The sequence below is a fragment of the Parasteatoda tepidariorum genome, chromosome 9 (assembly GCF_982258835.1).
Source record: "Parasteatoda tepidariorum strain Cologne lab strain chromosome 9, Ptep-v5.0, whole genome shotgun sequence".
Classification (NCBI taxonomy): domain Eukaryota; kingdom Metazoa; phylum Arthropoda; class Arachnida; order Araneae; family Theridiidae; genus Parasteatoda; species Parasteatoda tepidariorum.
Genome location: NC_141763.1, coordinates 64,698,062 through 64,719,905, shown reverse-complemented (window position 1 = coordinate 64,719,905; position 21,844 = coordinate 64,698,062). Strand labels below are relative to the sequence as shown.

General features: G+C 33.2%; 1 protein-coding gene across 1 annotated transcript in view; it reads right to left on the bottom strand.

Annotated features, from left to right (window-relative positions):
• LOC122272449 (cytochrome P450 4V2) overlaps window positions 1-21,844 on the bottom strand; it is a 46,642-nt gene that overhangs the window by 23,521 nt on the left and 1,277 nt on the right. Inside the window, exons 2-3 of the mRNA XM_087152026.1 lie at window positions 17,837-18,050; window positions 11,900-12,012 (exon numbers count right to left, since the gene is read on the bottom strand). Of these exons, the coding sequence (XP_087008152.1) occupies window positions 11,900-12,012; window positions 17,837-18,050 (327 nt within the window). The remainder of the gene's footprint in view (window positions 1-11,899; window positions 12,013-17,836; window positions 18,051-21,844) is intronic.

Genomic DNA, 21,844 nt, shown 5'->3' with positions numbered 1-21,844 from the left:
GAAATACTAATGAGATTTATGTAATTAAGATTTTCCACTGACAATAGTTTGTAGTTGTGGACTAATTTTACCTGTGCCAATTATTAAAAGAGATTTAAGATGCTCATCAGTTAATTTAGATCTGTAAACATTTTTTGTGTACTTCATTTTGGAGAAGGTCTTCTCACACAAATAAGTAGTACCAAAAACAGAAAACAGCCCACGAGCAAATTTATGCAAATTATCAAATTGTGTCAGTGGGAGACTCTTATAAAATTCCAACTAAGATGAGTTTTGATATTTGTTCTTAATTATATCACTGCACTGTAGATCAATCCTTTCCATTTGAAGTTCCGGGGCTAGGGTTTCAATGTCAGTATCAAAAGGATTCTGAAAAATCTTAATTTGATTCGCAATGGCATCAAAGTCCGAGAAACGAGTATCAAAATTTATTTTCAAAGCACTCAAAGTTTCGATTGCAAAATCGATAGGAAATTCAGTCTCAGTGGTGTGGCTGAATATTTCACATGTTTTAAAATGTGAAAAACATTTACTTCGTACTTGTGATTGAAACAGTATCAATTTCTTCCGGAATGATTTGATATTAGTGTATAAATCAGGAAGATGCTGGTTTTCTCCTTGCAATCTCAAATTCAGTTCGTTCACATGTTTTGTCAAATCAACATAGAATGCTAACTTCCACAGCCATGCGTTGTTTTGTAATTCAGTAAGAGGGCGATGCTTTTCATTCAAAAAAATTTCGATCACTGCTCGAAGTTCAAAAAAGCGCTGAAGGACTTTCCCACAACTAAGCCAACGTACGGCAGTATGATAAGGTAAGTCATTTTCTCCAATCTCTGCAATAATTTGTCGGAATTGTCGGTGATTCAGCCCAAAAGATCTGATAAAATTAACAGTTGATATGACTGGTTTCAGAACTACAGACATATCCAAACATTTTCTGCACAAAGACTGTTGATGAATGATACAATGTAAGACTAATGGTTTTGAACCACCGTCATTTTCTACAGCCTTTGACACAAAAGCGACCACTCCTTTATCTTTCCCACTCATGTTTTTGCCACTCCATCAGTTGTAATACATTTCAAGTTTTTCCATCGAAGGTTCTTTTGATTAATGGCCATTTCAACTCCTTTAAAAATATCTGTACCAGTAGTTGTGCCATGAATACTATACATATCAAGAAGTTCTTCATGCACTTCATAGCTTTTACCTACTCCTCGAATATAAATCAACACCTGAGCAGTATCTGACACATCCGTTGACTCATCCAAGGCCAAAGAAAACCACTCAACATGTCCATTTTTGTCGAACAGTTGAGAGGATATATTTTCAGCGATGTTTTCTACCCTTTGAGCCACAGTTTTTGCTGACATACTGACAGTTTTTAATAAATTTACCTTTTCAGGGCACATTTCTTCGGCTACTGCAATTATGCATTCTTTGATCATTTCTCCATCGGTGAATGGTTTTCCACGTTTTGCAATTTCAAGAGCCACACGAAAGCTGGCACGAGTTGCAGCCTCTTGTTCAGTTTTGAGTTTTGTAAATGAAGATTGCTGCGATTTCAATCCGCACTTCATAGCTTCGAATTTTTCTGTCCGCAAACTTCCTGTATATTTTGAGTAATTTTGAAAATGTTTTATTTCATAATGACGTTTAATGTTATATTCTTTGAGAACGGCTATGCTTTCATTGTAAATCAAACATAGCGCCTTGTTACTAGACTCAATTACGAAATACTGAATGTTCCACTGATCTTTGAATTTTCTGCATTCCCTATCAATTTTTCGTTTCTTTTCCATACTACTAAATCACACAGAAAAGCAACAATTCAAATCAAAATACTGTTACAAAGATGTCTTAAACTTAAACACGCACAAACACGTTTTAAGGAGGTACGCACTATTTTACTTCACAACAGTGTCATAGGAACTGACTTGTGGTTGCGCCACTAGCCTTCTTATATATTCCAATTACTGCCATCTAGAAGTGAGTGGAAGACATCAGAACGTTCTCGAACCAACGAGATTATTCTGTACGTGCTATTAGTGCCATCTGTTAGAGATAGAAGGTACTACCTATTTCCGCTTGTGTCCACCAGATGTCGTGTCACGTTACTCCTCATGGCTCGTACTCTACGACTAATCTAGAAATTACAGATAATGACAGGAAAACTAATAATATGCAGTGTTGCCGTTTTGCGGACTTTAGTCCGATTTGCAGCCTTTTTTAAACGTTGCGTACTTTTTTTTTCATCAGTGTACTATTTCACTTTTTACCACCGGCAACAATGATAATATGGTTTTGGCCCTCGGAACTTACTGGAGTAATCAGTATGGCCCTAAGGCGGGAAAGTTTGGAGACCCCTGATCTAAAACATCTCCCAGACAAGTCTGGTTGAGAGTAAACCCTGGCAAAGATCCTAATGACCCGGTTAATTATCGTCCAATAGCGTTAACCAGTTGCTTTGGAAAGACGTTTGAACGCATGGTTAGAGGGTCTTATACCTTTTAAAATCTAAAAAAAAAAAATAGTTTTTTTTATGATATAATTTATTAGAGTTAACTCATGTGCGTCGAATCCAACCAACCGCATGTCCAAATTCAAATTATTAAGCTCACTACGAAAGAAACTAAAGGGGAGTAACCTACTTTTTGACAAGTAGAAAACAGCTGATCACTGTTTACATTTTTTTTGACAAGTAATTTGATTTTTTACGACAATAATTCAATTTTAAAAAATAATTATGATTTCGAATTAATGGAAATATTTTGTTTGAAATAGTAACTACAACTTTCATTAATACTTTGCATTTTTTTGTATGTTTACATTTTAGCATAAACTGAAATTATTCAATTACAATTTTTTTTCGTTTGCAAAGGATTTTGCTGCTTGTTTTCAGTAAATATCGTATATTTTACATTTTAATTAGCGTATATTAATTATTTAAAACTCTATTTGAGTTATTTATTTGTTACAAGCATATCGCTGCTTCAGAATTAAAACGACACATCTGCAGGCATTACACGTTTGCAGATGTGTCGTTTTAGTTTTGAACCAGCGATATGTCTTCGCAAATCAAAAGAGCTTCAGGCTCTCGTAACGTAGAAACGTAAGTTTTAAGGAAAACTTCGTTCTAATGCTCAAAGAGAAGATCTTTTGAGTGCATCAGCCAAAAAGCTAGCTAGGAATGATGATATGGAATTGGAGCAAGAAAAAAAATGACTTTTCTGGATATCGAATAATTGACATAGACATTCTAAAAAGCATGGTAACAAATTTTATGCGCTGCAAATTGTGTAACAATAATATAAACATCGGGGAAGTGTGCCAGAGAGGTTTGGCCTCTAAATATATTGTGAACTGTACAAATTGTGGTAACGTAGCAGCATTCTGGAATGGTCAAATGCTAGGAGAAAAAAGAATATACCTGAAATAAACACACGGTTTGTTTATGCTATGCGTTGTGTGGGACAAGGGCTTGCTGAAATGGAAGCATTTTCCTCTGTCGTGGAATTACCACCACCAATAGCTGCTAAATCATATAACAAAATTGTTGACAAAATAAAACCTGCAACCTATGATGTTGCACAAAATTCCATGAAGACCTTAGCCGAGAACGTTGCTTCGAATGGCTCTGTTGAACTTACAGTTAGTGGAGATGGGATTTGGAAAACTAGGGGACATTCATCTCTTACTGGTGTATGTTCATTAATTGGTTCGGAAACAGGACAAGTTGTAAACGTTGAAGTCATGTCTTCATATTGTAAAGGATGTGAGTTCTTGTCGAAGCAACAACATTCTCACAAAAACTTGAGCACAAAAATGTGTGTCAACGTAATCACACAGGATCAGCCAGAAAGATGGAGGTGGATGACATGGTTCGAATTTTCAAAAGATCAGAAAAAGAAAGTGGCATGAAATATGTAAAATATATTGGTGATGGTGACCACCAAGACATTTTTAAGTATAAAGAACTGTGAACCATATGGATCTAATGTTTCAATAGAAAAAATTGAATGTGTGGCACACATACAAAAGCGTGTGGGTACACGTCTACGTAAGTAATTTTAAGAAAGATTGCAAAAGTAAAAAACTATTTTCTGGTGGAAAACCTATTGGTGGCAAAAATAGGTTGACGGACAAAATCATTAACGAAATTACATCTTATTATGGAAATGCCATTCGAGAGCATAAAAATTCATTACCCGACATGCAAAAAGCAGTGATTTCTCTTACACTGCGTTTCAGAAGGCTGATACTAAACGTGTAGCTTTAGCGGAACGAAGAACTTAATTTGCAACTAAAGAGCATAGAAAGAGTTTGAGACAATCAAAATCAATACACGAAGAAAATGTTCTAGCTCTCGAAGGCCCCTCTTATGCTGCTGGACAATTCTAATTTTTATTTTTTAAATTTATATTTTTAAAAACTATTTTTCGACATTATAGTTAGGATTCTATAAAGTGTGTGCAACAGTGTTTCTTTTCTTTTTGTGGATGTTTTGTGGAAGTTTTGAAATATTTTAAGATATTTTGCAACTTGTTATTTTTTCTAACATTATATTTATTTAACCTATTAATTAGTAAACACTACTTATATCTTGGTACATTAGAATTAATTCATCCATAATGTACATTATTGTTTACATTTTGCTGTTTTTCTCAAAACTTGAAATTTTCTACTTGCGCGCATGATATCTCATAAACCGCTACAAATTTTTCTTCCAAATTTTTACCACACCAAATTTATGTGTATATCTCTAATTTGAATCAAAAAATTAATAAAGAATTAATTAAATTTTTTAACTCAAAAAACTTGATAAAATTATAAAAAAATTAATTTAAATTTTTTTTTTGCCTATTAATAATTCAGATTGCTTGTTATACTATTTTCTGTTTATTTTATAAGTTTCAAGCCTGGATATTCAATATTTATTTAGAAATCCTGCGTGCAAGCCTCAGTGTCAATAATTATTTTTCTCTCGTTAGTCTTTAAAAATTATTTTAATTAATCTAAATTTAATTTTACTTGCATGCACACTACTGTTTTCTACACTCACCCATATTTTTGGAATTATTGCTATGAAAATAAGTGAGTTAGAATGATTTAATCAGACATCACATTTTTCATAAAATATAGCTTTTTAAAAAGTACGAGCCCCCTTAATTCTCGGCTTGTACACCACCTCTAAAAGAAGCATCTCATACCTGACTTCCAGAGTGGTTTTCGTAAAGGAAGATCCACGATTGATAACTTTGTTGCTCTTGAATCTCGAATTCGTAACGCCTTTGTCTGACGTAACCATTTTGTCTCTATCTTCTTTGATATTGAAAAGGCTTACGATCGGACATGGCGTTGTTGTGTCACAACAACCAGAAATAAGACGTGAGTTGTACCAAACAATTTATTTAAACATTCACACGAAAAATCACAAAATATTACCCAAAAAAATATCTCTTCTCAGAAAAAAGAACTCTCTTTTCAACTACACAAAAAAGAACATCACTTCTCGTGTGTGTCTCTCAAGCAACATCATTTTAGCATTACCTCTCGAGGAATTGATGCTTTTAGCTCAGTTGTCACACTGTTACGTTACAGTCTAACTCCTCCCTTCCACAGAGTTTTCTTTGCAAAAGTAGGAAATGGCAAAAAAACATACATAAAATTTTGTCAAAACTGATCTATATAGGTTGACATAAAACTGTTTATTTTCCTTTATACTGATAAACAAAACAGTAAAATTGGAGTCACGAATCTTTTCAGTGATAAGTCATCGCTTTTCGCCGTTTGATCAGAAATAACGATGTGTTCATTGGAATCGACTATACCGAGCTGTACATTATCTTTATTTTCTACTTCCCTCCTTTCATTCATTTTTTCTTGTTTTCGAGTCATTACAGCACTTATCACTGGGACTTCAAACGAATTTCCCAATAGAGCAGCCGTTTTGTTACCCAATAAATAATACCCTTGATCAAGAGAATCACCTAATACAGCTGCCTTAGTAACCACTTTTGCTAACTTACAGTTTAATTCAACTACGGCTAATGGAAAACAAAATGATTATTCCTGTATTGGAGTTTTTATCCAAACAAATTCACCCGTGTACATTTCAGGTTTTACAAATCTCCTAGGAATTAAATCCAAGGTTGCGCCAGTGTCTCGTAGTATTGAAATACCAACGCCATTTACCACGCCAATGCTCGTATATGGTGTCATTATATCAGGAAACCTTGGTTCCGAAACGTGAAGCGAAGCCACAGTTTCTGAATTTGTTTTCGCCTTGGGACATTGAGGGCGTAGATGATCATAAGAACCACATTCGTAGCATCTAAGCTGTCTTCTTCTTTCAAATTCTCTTTCGCGAACATTTTCTTTAACATTATTTTTCTGCCAAGTCAACTTTTCTTCAGTTCTGGTATCACTTTGGTTCAGAGATCGCCAAGAATCATCTTGGTTACTTCGATTATAAGACACAGACTTTTCCTTGAAACTGTTTTTTAAACTTTCATAGTCGTCCAATTTTCCGGCTAATTTGGAATAAGAATTCAATTCCATCCAATCTTCAAGAAAATGATCTCTCATGTCATTTGGTACATGACGTTTCATTTGCTCGGTAACCATCAAACTCTTAAGATCATCGAAAGTGGTAATTTTTACTTCAGAAACCCATTCGCTAAAATAGCAATTTAATTCTTGTGCAAAATTTCGCCAAGATTTTTCAGGTGATTTAAAATGTCGATAAAAATTTTGTTTGAGTTTCTCTGCATTAAGCTTATATTGTTTAAGAATCAATTCTTTTACAAAGTCGTAGTTATTGGCATCATTAGGAGACTCTCTCGCCAACATATTTGAAATGTCGGGTGGTACTACGCTCAATAGGTAAGGCACCCATTCATCTTTAGGAATTTGTGCAATTTCTGCTCGACGTTCAAAATTTATCAGATACAACGACATTTCATCTTTACCTTCATTAAATTTTGGAGTTATTTGTAAAATCTGTATTTTATGATTTGTTTCACCTGATACCAGTCTGTTTTGGTGCTGAATTTGAGAATTTGCTTCTAATTCGAGTTTACGCATTTCCAATTGATGTTGCCGTTCAAGTTCTTCTCGCCGTTCTTGTCTTTCAAGTTCTTCTCGCCTAATTCTCTCCTCCGTTATACAAGTCAAACACATCTTTACATCCTCAACCTCATAATGTTTACTAGTTTGAATTATTTTTTTAATTTCACAAACATTTGCTTGAGGTGGAACAGATTCACCTAATCCGTCGGCCAATTCTATCAAATCCACTTTTTTCGCTTTATTAAGAAAAGCCATAATTTACAACTGATTAAAAACTACATATACAATCACTGACTACCTTAAATCAACTACTCTTACTATATCCCGCCGCTGCCACCAGTAAAATTCTATTGTGTCACAACAACCAGAAATAAGACGTGAGTTGTACCAAACAATTTATTTAAACATTCACACGAAAAATCACAAAATATTACCCAAAAAAATATCTCTTCTCAGAAAAAAGAACTCTCTTTTCAACTACACAAAAAAGAACATCACTTCTCGTGTGTGTCTCTCAAGCAACATCATTTCAGCATTACCTCTCGAGGAATTGATGCTTTTAGCTCAGTTGTCACACTGTTACGTTACAGCGTTATTAATTCTGAAGACACTTTACACATTATTCATCATTAATATTTCACTTGTTTTAAATATATCGCCACCTACTGCCTCTCTCTATGCTGACGACCTGCATATCTCTTGTTCAGGATTCGACATGAGAGTCATCGAGTGGCAACTTCAGTTCGCAGCAAACAAGATTTTAGACTGGTGCGACCGCAACCGCCATACCCTTTCACCTTCTAAAAGTTCATGCATCCATTTCTGTCGTAAACGCATACTTCATAATGATCCTCTCATCTTCATTCATGGCATCGCTATACTAGTTGTGCCACATACAAAGTTTTTAGGAGTCACTTAATCGCAAGTTAATTTTTATACCTCATATCAAACAATTACGAAAGAGATGAAAGCAGAAACTGAATAAGTTGCGTGTTCTGTCTAATACGTTCTGGACTGCGGATCGCCTAGCACTTCTACGCATTTATCAAGCCCTGATACTATCACGGCTTGATTATGCATGTATAGTTTATGGAACTGCAACCGCTTCTAACCTACGAGCCTTAGACGCAGTACACCATACTGTTTTACGCATATGTTCCGGAGCATTTCTTACTTCCCCTGTTGAAAGTCTATACGTTGTTTGCCATCAGATACCATTACATCTATGTCGCATGCAGCTGTCTCTCACTTATTATTTTCGCATCATGTCCTCTAAAACACATCCCTTGAAGAATTATGTTATTCATCAAGCCATTATATTTCATCAAGCCTGGAGCGACTGTATGTTGCTAGACCATCTAACATTCGCCCACTTCAAGGACGCACTCACTCATTCAAACATTCGATATCTGTGAATTGCCATCACAATCAGTGGATCACTTTCTCATACCTCCATGGACCATTTCACCATATCAATTTATTTCCCTTTTCAAGTTCTACAATAAAGTCGACGTTACACCCTGAGCTTTTCATAAAATCTTCACTGCACATCGTCATCAATATTCTCAATGTGTACCGATTTTTACAGACGATTCAAAATCTGCTGGATACGTAGACTGCGGTGTCTTTATCGCTGATGATACATTTAACTATAAAATTCCAGATATTTGCTGCGTTCACTGCTGAAGCTATTGCTATTCTTATGACACTATGACTAATTTCTACACGCTGTACTCGGAAGTATTGTATATATTCCGACAGTATGAGCGTTTTGAGCCAATTAGAAAAGTTTCACTGTAATACTCATCCAATTTTATGTTTCATTATTCATTTGTTAACTACTCTTCAGAAGAAGGGATTTGAGATTTTATTTTGCGGGGTACCAAGTCATGTTGGCATTCCAGGTAACGAACTAGCTGCAGCTGCACGATCTGCCACATCTTTTTTAACATTGTCCGTACCCTTCTCTGACATGAAACTACCTGTTCGAAAAATTGTAAAATCATTATTGCAACAACAATGGGACCTCAAAGTTTTTAATAAACTGCACAGCATTAAATCTGATTTGGAGCATTTCCCAGTACTACGATTGCGTAGAGCAGATGTAAAACTAACCTGTCTTCGAATTGGTCATACCCGGTTGACACACCCCCATTTGTTGCTAGGAGAACCCCCTCCTCAATGCCATGGTTGTAGCTTTCCTCTCACAATTCATCATATTTCAATAACGTGTCCATGTTTTAACCAGTATCGTTTAACGTATTTTGGAAGTTCTATTTTATGCATGCAAGATTTGTTAGATAACATTTATCATCTAAACATTTTTGCATATTTACGTGCTGTTGGTATTTTTAACTGTATATAAATGTTTTAATACATTTTCAATTTTATTCACTTTCGCAAACACTTTACTTACTTCATGTATTTTATATCGTATTTACACCTTTTGTTGTTGTTGTTGTTGATACCTTTTAACTGATTTTATTCATGCCTTTTACCTGATTTTATTCATCAACTTATACAATTTTATCAGTTATAATTATACGACAAACTAAGTGTTGAACGCATTATGTCTTTTGAACTGTTTTTACCGTAATGTTTGGCGCAGCATGTCCTCTTTTGGACTTTGTGCCACTAAACCCTACATTCAATCCAATCCAATCCATACAATTTATCTTGTTTTATCCACTTACTACTGTTTAATCAGTTTTAATTGTGCTGCAATTAACATTTTGCATGCACTTAGACGCTTGAACTGTTTCACCATATTGTTTGGCGCAACATGTAATAATTTGGATCTTGTGCCACGAAACCCTACATTCAATCAATCATCAATCTTTGAAACAGTGTAGAGACTTTTGAATGAACTAATACTGAGCCTTGGTTGCTCAGAGGATACAGCGCTCGCCTCTTAATGAGGTGAACTGGGTTTGAATTCCAGCGATGGCTGGTCGATACGAAATTCGCACACAGCTCGCACCGGCCACAGTGCTGTCGTAAAAATCCTCTGTGGTAGATACATCATGGGTTAGAGTTCCCTTGCCATCAAACTAACTGTAGGAGTAAATCGTGGTTTTCTTCTCCATGTAACGCAAATGCGGGTTAATTCAATCAAAAAGTCCTCCACAAAGGCAAATTTCTCCCCAATACTTGATCCCAAGAGTTCCCTTGTCTGTGAATTGGATTCATATTTACAAGACTACGGGGTAGAATATTGGCAATTGTAAACTCAAAATTGGGTAGGTTGTTCAACGACGGTTATAAAATAAAATCACCCTATACCACAATTATTAATGTAGAGAATACAAGTCAAGTGTAAACTGAGCAAAGAAACAAACATCTGTGTCTTTTGCCTGTCCCAATTAAACCGATTATAATCAATAATAACGGCAACTATTTATAACAACTACGTTAGTAATAAATGGCGTGAAATCACCGCCTCAAACAGGAATACTTACTGAGTACTTTTTTAACTACGCTTGAAATCAAATAATTTTCGCCACCCGCCTCAACAGGAGAGATCGGAACCAGGATGCCACTGATTAAGAGATAAAATCTCTCTATCATAATGCGCATATTAATATTTAAAATAGAACCAGTTACGCTTGAATAGATCTTGTGCAAATTTATCGAACTGGGGAAAAATATACTTGAGGGTGCACCTTGGCGAAATTGGCGACTTATGTTTTGCGCCACTCTTGTTTGCCCGGAACGCCGTGGTAACAGAAATGGCGGCCAAAGCATAATGATATTTCAATGAAACATTGGAAAATTTAAACAAAACTTTATAAAATTGCAGTGAACACTATAGAATCAAAATTAATAAACCCAATGAAATGCATTTTGAATCGAAACAAAAATTAATGGAGTACGCACAGAAAGAAAAAGAAAAAAAAACTCACTTCTTCATTAAGCTTGAATATCCTTAGATTTTGGTGCACAGAATTCTCTAATTGCAACTTCAAAAAAGCATTTTCTACTCCCTCTTTCAACACCACCGAACACCCACTTTCCTTCCACCCGTTTACCCCTATTGTATTTTCATTTCCCAAATTTATTTTCGTCTATTTCTACAATCATGCCAGGTCCCCCAATCATTTCACGCTTTCTTGTACATATATCTACACAGACATCCCTACAAAAATTCTTCCAATCCGTTATAGTTTTGTCATTGTTAATATTGAGTTCCCGTTTTTATCATTTTGCTATTAGCTTCACACACCCACATCCACGTAAAAATTAAAATATTAATCATACTCAAATGACTCTCCTCAAACCACGATCCCTTTCTAATGGATCGTTTTATGTGGTGAGCATTTGAACCTTTCACACGACAAAGCCATCTGAACGATCTTTACGTTCAACCAGAGACATATCTTTCCCACAAACAGGAAATTTATATCTATTACTAATTAAACCTTCTTTCATAAACCAGTCAATCACTGCTTTCTTCCATTGTTATTCAAATCGTACAGAAACTTAAGATTTATCTTATTTACTGTATTCATTTTTAGTACAAGAAGCAAAAGTAAGCTTACCAGCCGGTATCCAAAGTAGAACTAACGGATCTCTGAAATTACATTTAAAAACAACGTTAAAATCTAAACCAATCAGAATCACGATTGGTTTTCAACATCACCCAGCTTGGCGAGACTCAAGGGGCACCCTTAAATATAGTCTACCCTCGAACTGAATTGAAGGTGAGCTTTAATGGCACACACAACGAATTTCGTTGTGTTGCATTTTTATTTGTTTTTAACTCTAGAACCCATATATAAATTAGTTAAAAATCTTAAGTAAGTATTAAAAATATCTAATGGCAAACCTCGACAGTTTCAGGTTTGAAGAAAACCACAATAGTTTTCATAGAAATAAACCCTTTAAAAATCCGCTCTTTTTCAAATAAGACGCAAAATCCATATCCAAGATTGAGTGCCACTGAAAAAAAAAGGAAATATTTAATGATGAAATGCAATTTTTAAATAGCATAAATAACATTAAAATTGAGTTTATAAAAGCAAAATAAAGGAAAAATTATATTAATTGCATTGATGTATCACACAATATTGAACTCTTTAGAACTATTTCAATGGAAACTTCCCGATCTCTTCGTGTATTGTAGTTAGTAATTATAAGTTTTTGTCGCAAGAGCCAAAAAGCCTATACCGCGCCTAACATAGAAGTATTTTATTTATGTATATATATATATATATATATATATATATATATATATATATATATATATATATATATATATAGATATATATATATATATATATATATAGTATAATATATGTCTATATATATAAAAATCTCTTGTCACAGTTTTAGTGGTTAAACTCCTCCTAAACGGCTCGACCGATTTTGATGAAATTTTATATGTATATTCAGTAGGTCTGAGAATAGGTTTATAACTAATTTTTTTTCATTTTTTGGACAGATTTAACGTATATTTTATATATATCGTGAACTTCAATACAATCGAAATGGCAGCGATTGTTACTCGCAATGTTCCACTAATGAATGAGGAACAAAGGAACATTTATGACTGCATTATGCTCGCAGTTTCGGCAGGACAAGGTGGATTTTTTTTTAATGCACCAGGCAGAACTGGCAAAACATTTATTATTTCGCTAATTCTCGCTGAAATACGATAAAATAATGACATCGAGTTGGACAACTCAGATGCAGTGTGCAACATAAAAAAAGCAATCGTCTATGGCCACAGTGTTGAAACACTGTAAAATTATCATCTGGAATGAATGCACTATGGCACACAAACATTCGCTTGAGGCGTTGAACAGGACATTGGCAGCACTCTGTTACTCCTTTCAGGTGATTTCAGACAAACACTTCCCGTCATTCCGCGTTCAACGTACACTGATGAGATCAATGCTTGCTTGAAATCATCTCCACTGTGGCATAATGTTGAAAAAGTTCAACTATAAGTAAATATGCGCGTCCAAATGCTTCAAGATTCATCTGCTGAAACATTCTCAAAACAATTGTTAGATATCGGTGATGGAAAAGTTACTAAGGATGAGACTGGATGCATAAAATTACCGGACGATTTCTGCACAATCATTGATTCACAAGATGTTCTCATTAACCTAATATTTCCCGATGTACACAGGCAATACATTCATCATGAGTGGCTGGCAGAAAGGGCGATCTTAGCAGCAAAAAATGTGGACGTCAACGAATTGAATCTGAAGATACAGCAGTTATTGCCAGGTAACTTGGTGACATATAAATCTGTTGATGCCGTTTGCGAACACATTGAAGCTGCAAATTTTTCAACAGAGTTTTTAAACTCATTAGATTTACCAGACATACCACCGCATAATTTAGTACTCAAAGTTGGATCTCCGGTTATTTTGCTTCGTAATTTGAACTCTGTGCAACGGCACGCGATTAGTCGTTAAAAAATTAATCGAAGTCATTATTTTAGATGACAAATTCCGGGGTGAAAGTATATTACTTCCACGAATCCCTATTATGCACACAGATGTGTCAATTCAATTTAAACGCATTCAGTTCCCCGTCAGATTGGCATTTGCAATGACAAGGCAAAACAATGTCTGTTTGTGGCTTAGATTTGAGCACATCATGTTTTTAACACGGGCAATTATACGTGGCATGCAAAAATTATGATTAGAGTCCCAACAATGCTGGGCAATAGGTGAGCGTTAAAATTCTTGTTTTTTGACATAAGCTTCATGTTCCTTGACACGGCACTTTAAGGCACGCTTGGTTTGGCCAATAATTTTTCTTCTTCTAAAGTCATTCAAAATTGTTCTTCAATTTTTAATTTAGATTTTTACGAGTATTATCATATTTTCAAAAATTCCAAACTGTTGGTCAATGACCTATCCAGCGTTCCTTATCTTTCTCCTGTTTGGAAATCCACGATTAAACCTAACTAACCACCTTTTTGTTCCTTGCTTCCTATTCGTCGTCATCCATTCACCCTTCCCTCCTATTGGCCGTTACTCTAAATCCTCTTGTCACGTCATCTTTCTCTATATTTACCCTGTTTTCTCTCATTTCTTTCTGTAGCCTAGAACTGCCTCGATAAAATGCAAATAAACAAATTAGAGGTCATCAAAAACAAATTCATTAGAAGGATCACGGGTGCACCGTGGTATATCTCTAATAAAGCACTAAGAAAAGACTAAGAGCTAGATACGATAAATGAATTTACAACCAAACTAAAAGCCGGCTTCTTTAGCTCAGCAATGAACAGTACGACTGCAGATTTTAACGAAATCTTCAACAAAGAGCTATTACAAGACGCTAAAAGCCATAACCCCATTACTAATTTCCTACTCTTAGACGGGATCCTATCCAAGTACTTTAAGATCACAAACATTTAACATACACACAGTCATGACTCTAGGCCTACAGCGAACCCGGTGAAGGAGCAACCCTGTAGGGTCCCATCCGGGCAAGCTGTAGGTCTATTACTATAGTACGATGAGCAACCCAGCAAGAGCGGTCGAGCACCGGGACGACCGGGTCGTCGTTTTAACCGAGATACACTGTATGTAAATAATGCAGGGATGAGATTAGCCAAAACGCAAAAAAGCTGAATTTCCACGATAGTAAATTTTGCGCAAGCGCAACCCTTTAATAATAAATTCCAGATAGTTTAAGGTAATAAATAATGTGTTGACATACAATTGTGTACTAATCTATTATTATAAAAACAATTACATTGATACTTAACATTTAGTGAGAAAAAAAAATTACCAATTGAAAAAATAAAGCTAGAAATTATATTTTTCCTCAGTTCACATAAGAGACAATTACTACTTAAAAAACTACCTGGTTCAGCAAATTAAAACTACTGAGAATATACATTAATATTTCATTTCTTTTAATAAATACTGTTATGTGATTTACAGCAAATATATCAGTAATATTACTTTTTAAATTATATTGGAAAAAAAATACTTTAACAATGGACCGAATCATTATGTTCATATTATAGTCTAATCTAACTACAGCCCTCTGAAACATATCAATAACAGTGAAGTAGAAATATATAGTAACTCCTTAACATACAAAAATTGCTATTTTAGTTTGAAAAATTACATGACAATCAGCAACTGTTTAGATAATTGTTTTTTATTTGATAAGAATTTTGCATTTTATAGCACAAATAACAGCAATTATAAATAAAATTTTGATGATGAGTTAATTAACTCTTTTTCCCCCAAAATTTTTTTAAAATTCAATCCCTTTTTAAGTTAAAGCTTTTGTTTGCTATATCTTTTATGTTTGCTATATTTAGTTCATCTTCAAACATCTTGTGACAAATCCTATTTTTTCTTCTTTGCAAGCACAGAATGTAAGTTTTGAATATATTCCCTTCCAGTTTCTCTGATGTTGTAACACTTACATATACTAATAATCGTCATTAGAAAAACAGTCACCTTTATAGTAACTAATTAAAAAAAATTTACTTCTTACAAGAATCGCGATAGTTGATCTTAAAATTGCGTGAATATGAATAACAATTATGGATTTTGAAATCACATGAATATGAAACTAGATATACGATTTTGAAAATGAGAAAATACAAACTGGGATGTAGAATTTTTAAAACGCGTAAATACAAATCACGATTCATAATTTTTAGATAGCGTAAATACGAATCATGATGCGTAATTTTTAGATTGCATAAATAAGAACTATGATGCATAACTTTTAGAATGCGTGAATGCGAATCCCAATGCCTTATTTTAAAATCACGTATAAATACGAAAATCAATGTTTAATATTATAAACCGCATGAGCAAATCAACAAATTGAATTTTAAACTTGCGTGAATACGAATCGCTACATAGGTTTTTAAAAAAACGTAAATACGAATCACAATATCGGATTTATAAAATCTCGTAAATTAGAATCGCAACGCACAATATTCAAATCGTGTGAATAAGAATCGCAACACGCAAATATGAAAAGCTATGTCTGATATTAAAATCGTGTGAATAAAAATTGATATATTAGCAGATTCCAGGCTTGGGACCTCTAAAAGGCTTGTCAGAAGCAGCGTCGTTTGAACTACAAAAATCGGATCTATCTGGAGGGCGGGTAAAAAATTCGGAAAATCTTATCTGCTGCGGGTAAAAGGGGAGAAAATAGTTAAAATAAGTAAAAATGAGAAAGGATTGGTAGCTATGTAGTTTGAATTTTCTGTTTCTCTTTGAAAATCGGTGAATTTTCTGAAAAAGCGGAATACTTATAAAAAAAAATGAAATTTTTAGAAAATCTGAATTTTTGATAAAAAAGCTGAAATTTAAGAGATAAAAGTGAAAAAAGCGGAAAAATCTCATCCCTGATAATGTAAATATATTGTAATTAATATTATACTATCAGTACTGTACTTAACATTGTACATATATTGACCTCACTATCTTTAAATTACTAATTGTAAATAATGTAAATATATTGTTATTAATATTAATCTATCAGATCTGTACTTAATATTGTACACATATAAATCTCATCACCTTTAAATTTTTTTGACTCAGGGGACTTCCCCCGTACTCCATTCTCTCCTCCCTAGCCTAAAGCCGCCCAAGGGCAAACATTATTAGATGAAGAAGTCAGAAGCCCGCTTTGCGGGCAGCCACTTCGAACTACTCTATATCTAGTCTAGTCTAATTTCTTTCTGTTGCACTGATGAAGGTTGCCCTTTGAGCAACCGAAACAGCTGTCTGTATTTTATAAATATTTTTGTGCTCTCTAACGCTGTTTGCCTTAGTTTGTAGCTTTACCTTGGCTAATGGCTAAAAAACACCCAAGTGATATTTCTGTTAAACTGTGTAAGAGTGCACAGCATATATCGCTGCTTCAAAACTAAATCGACACATCTGCTGGCATAATACGTTTGCAGATGTGTCGTTTTAGTTTTGAACCAGCGATATGTTTGTTTAAATTGTGAGGACACTATTGCCATCTAAAAATAAATTAAGATTTCATTAAATGGTCTATGCTCAAATCTTAATTCTTGAAGAATGTTTTTTAAAAAGTAATTTCCGCATACTTAGCGCACGACGTGTAGTCCGAAACAACAATCATCGAGTGCACTTCGTTATCCTTTCCAAGCACAAATCATGAAGGGTGTATTTCGATTGTGTGACCAATAATATATCAAAGTATTTCATCTTTATATTTAGTTTTGTAATTTACGGCGAATTTCCTTTGAATCAGCCTTTCTGAACTATTTTGGTCAGCTTGCGTTCCTTTTAATCTTATGGTTAAGGAATAAATTGCTATTTAACTTTTGAATTTACGCGAGAATCTTTAGTTAGTCTGTATAAGAAATGTTACTAGTAATACGTAAAATAGGTTATACCCGCACAATAAACAGAAATTGCGCTGCTTAGTAGATATAGTTTTTCGAGAGGTAGAAAAATTTATGTTGATTCCATGGTTCGTAAATTCGACTTTAAATTGCCCAGTACTACATTAAGATTATTTAAATATACATAAAACAAGTCACTTTGCTCCACTCGTTTCGCGGTCATCGTTTTAAAGTATTGGTGAAATAAAAAAAATTATACAAGTTTTACTTTCTCTACACTATAACCATTCCATAAAATCGTTGACGAAACCGAACAGTTGGCATCCCTAAACAAAAGGAACTTTTCCCCCACATCGAATCAATCCTATGTATAAGGGAAGCTTATAATTGTAAAGAAACATAAAATTAATATTTTTAAAAAACAAAAACTGAAATTACACTTACTGCATAAGAGATAATTGTAACCATAATGAAGTCTTCTGATTCCACTTGCTAATACAACGTAGAAAAATAACACACTTGAACATTTTAGAGTTGGTATAGATTTCTTGGGTGTCTTTTCAAGACTGAACTTTTTCCATAGGACACTTATTAGATCGAAAGCAAGTACAAAAAGAAGAAGTGGAAACGATGTCATACGCAAGACTAAAAGTTGATACTGGAAAAAAAAGAGTAAATAATTTCTGCATTAATTTGCAGGATATATTTTTGAGTATCGTAACAATATATTCAAATAATTTACTAAACTTTTAAAATATGTCATGTTCACTGTCTCAAAAATACCGCGTTACTAAGAAATCGAATGAAAAACAAGGGCATGGGGCAATGTATTGATAATTTACATTTACAAATTATTCAAAGGATACAAAAAAAAAATTGTTGATACAAAGAAAAAAGAATTTTAATGTAGGTGATAAGATGTTTCTGCGTAGTATTGTTTTCCACTTTCTGCGTAGTACTCCGAAAACTCGTGAATATTACCCATCAGGAAACAATACCGTGGAAGTGTAAAATGTTTAAGGAACTTTTGATATCTGAAAAAAAGGGCTATTTATTTTGGAATTTAATTGCACGTTGGCTTAGATGTTTGTGTTTTCCAAAAACATGTACGATTAAGAGTTATTATGTATTATATTATAAGGATTTATCTAACGCTTCTTTTTATATGAAATGCTAAATATTAATCCTAGAAAATTGGCCGTTCAAAATAACAAAATCATATTTTTTTTAATATCTTACCAATTTGCTATCTGTATCTTACCTTAAAACCCTTATTTCAAAAAATATATTATACATTAAATCTAGAGATGTTTTTGCTTTCTTTAAAAATTTCTTTGGTACAAATTAATTATTTGTGCTGTCAAAGAGAAATATCCGATCTTGTTAGGTTTGTTTCTGAGGATTTTTAAAATTACTCAGATAACCACTTTTTAATATTGCTTTCATAATTTAGTACGTGGGTATAATCATTGACAAAACTAATCTGTAATGAAAAAATACTTTTGAGGATTTTTGGATTTTCGAAAGGTGAAAATCATTTCATGCTGTCTTGTCTGCTACCAATTTTTAAAGTGAAATAGCGAAGCCTAAACTGCCTGTTCTATAGGGAAATAAAAGTCTGTGAACGATTCACTACAAAATTCTGGAAAGAAAAAAAAAATTCCGCGCATGCACTGGTATAAAAGAACAACTTTAAATACTCTTATCTAAATTTTTAACAACTTTTATTCAAGCTTTAAAGTAATAATTTTGAAATTAATTTTAAATTGCTGAAAAAATTTCGTTTGATTTCATTGAACATTTTTAAAACAAAAAACGTAAGACAAAAAAAATTAGTTTTTTTTAAAAGAAAAATGCCATATCTCCATAAATATTTCAGCTAGACTTACGAAATTTGGAGCAATTATTGCATATAACAACCAAAATAGTTGTTAGAAGTTACAAATATTTTGCTACATTTTTTTGGCTTTTGAAATCCTCAGATTCTGCATATTTAAGGATTAAATAAAACACTTCAAATATTTCTTAATTATTTTTTAACATACTGGGGAAAAGCAATAAAAATATTAAGAATAATTATGCTATTTTTTATTGTTCAAAAACTCCATTTTCAGTTTTTAATTTACTGTCGGTCCTCCAAACCCTTAAAAAATAATTGATAAATATGAAAAATTGCATAATGTAAACACTTCTGAAGTTTCAACATGATTAAGTATTTCTAGAGAAATATGGAAAAATGATAGTATAGAAGTGTTTTCATTATTTTGTCCACTTCCTGTATTTTCACCTATCTGCTCACTATATTAATTTTTTTGCAAACGTTATTTCAACTGCAATTCAAAATGAAGTTAAAGACTGTCATAACCTTCTCATTGGTGTAAATACATGTTCAAAAATTATTAATCAGTAAAGATATAATTGAGTACATTGTAAATGTACTAATTAAAGAACAAGTTTTACTAATTGTTATTTCAAAGATGTTTGAACGTAGATTTCGCAATGCCAGTAAACTTTATCTTTGCTGTAAATCAAGTTAAATAGTAAGTACTGTAAAATGAAGTTAAATAGGGCATGACTTTATCCTCATCGGTGTGAATGCATGTTCCAAAGGTATTAATAAAGATATAAATGAGTTTCAAAATGTTGGACATTTCAGTCTTAATATGACAAGTTACAGTCAAAGTCTTCAGGAAAAAAAGATGGGGAGCGGGAAAAAAAACATTTTCAGATGTTAAAGAAAAATGAAGAGCCCTTATTAGCCTTGGCGATAACGGTGCTTGGCTGGTAGTAAGAATTCTTACAATAGAAAATTGGGTCAGAAACTAATACTATGGAGTTTTCTTTGCCCGTGTATTTTCATGAGATGCTAGAAAAAATGTGCATGACTGATTTAATGTCATTTGTAAATTAATTTAATTGTCTGTGAATGGTCAAAAAGTCGCGAAATTCTATTCAATGTAAAACTAAAAAATCATATTATTGCTACATAAGAATCAAACAAACACGACTTTCATAAATATAATACAGTTTCACAAACGGCAGATAGTAACAGATAATAAAAAATTAAAAAAACAAATAGATTACTCTAGATTAAATAGTGATAATAAAACATTCTTTGTTAAGATAGATATAAATTCGAGAAGTAAACGTTTTATTTTTCGAATATATAATAATAATCAATTTGATAACAATGAAAATAAGGCAAAAAGTGAATAATCTTCTAACAATTAGTCACATTCAGGTCTATTTAATAAAATCAAAATATGAAAAATCAGCATCACACTGGAACAAATTACAGATAACGAAGAAAAAAATTTAAAAGATAGGAATTTTTTTCTGCCGCACGTGTATTTATAAATTTTTTAACTACTATTGTTTTATCAGTACTGTAGGATACAGAAAAAAGCGGTACAAATTACAAGCATTACCAAATACTACTTGAAATAACTTAAATAACTTGAAATAACCAAAAACTCTAATTACTAAAAATAATTTGACTTTTGATATTTTTAGCAATTATCGTTGAATGCTCAACTGACAACGAAACTGTGTAGCAATCCTGTTTCAGATATGGTACATTTTGTATGAAAATTCGCATATTATAATATTCTGTATTACAACATAGCCCTATATCTCCCCTTAACATTGACCCATAATATTCAAACTGAACCAAGTATTATATTACCGAGTACTAGTGTACCCTACCAGAGGAAATAATTATAGACTTATTAGGGCCCCACAATGTGGCCCTATATGTTACTATACATGTATATATATAATAGTGTGTTGAATAGCGTTAAAATGCGGAAATTCGAAATCAATATTCTGTATAACAACATAGCCCTATATCTTCCCTTAACATTAACCCACAATAATCGATTCAACCGCCACTGGTTACTAACAGAAAATTTAATTTTCAGGTCCAGTTCACTGAGTTACCTTGGGGTGGGGGGGAGAGAAAAACTATTCTGACACAAAATTAAAAAAAGTAGAAAACTTCAAAAAAGTTCACTAGTTACGCATTAATATTTTTCTACAAGATCTTTTCAGAAAATTTTGACAATAACTTTTTGAACTTTTAAGTCTGCCTGTTTTCAAATGTTAAAATGTTTTTTATTTTAGGGCATTTTATTTATATGGAGTTTAAAAATAGGGTTCTAGGAAAAAAAGGTACCGGAAAAAAAGGTACGGAAAAAAGGTCCCGGAAAAAAAGGTACCTGGAAAAAAAGGTACGGAAAAAAAGGTCCCGGTAAAAAGGTACCTGTGTAGGGAAAATTCTGTAGGGGAAAATATTTGAAATGAGAAGATTAGATTGAAGCGCTTTTTGCTGTTCCCTGCATGTTTTTTTTTTCTCGTGTCGTGCGTTTTTAACTAATTAAAAAAGACCAATACTTTCACCTCCAATCACGAATAAACATCCAACACATAAATCATCCCAACTTCCCCGATTGG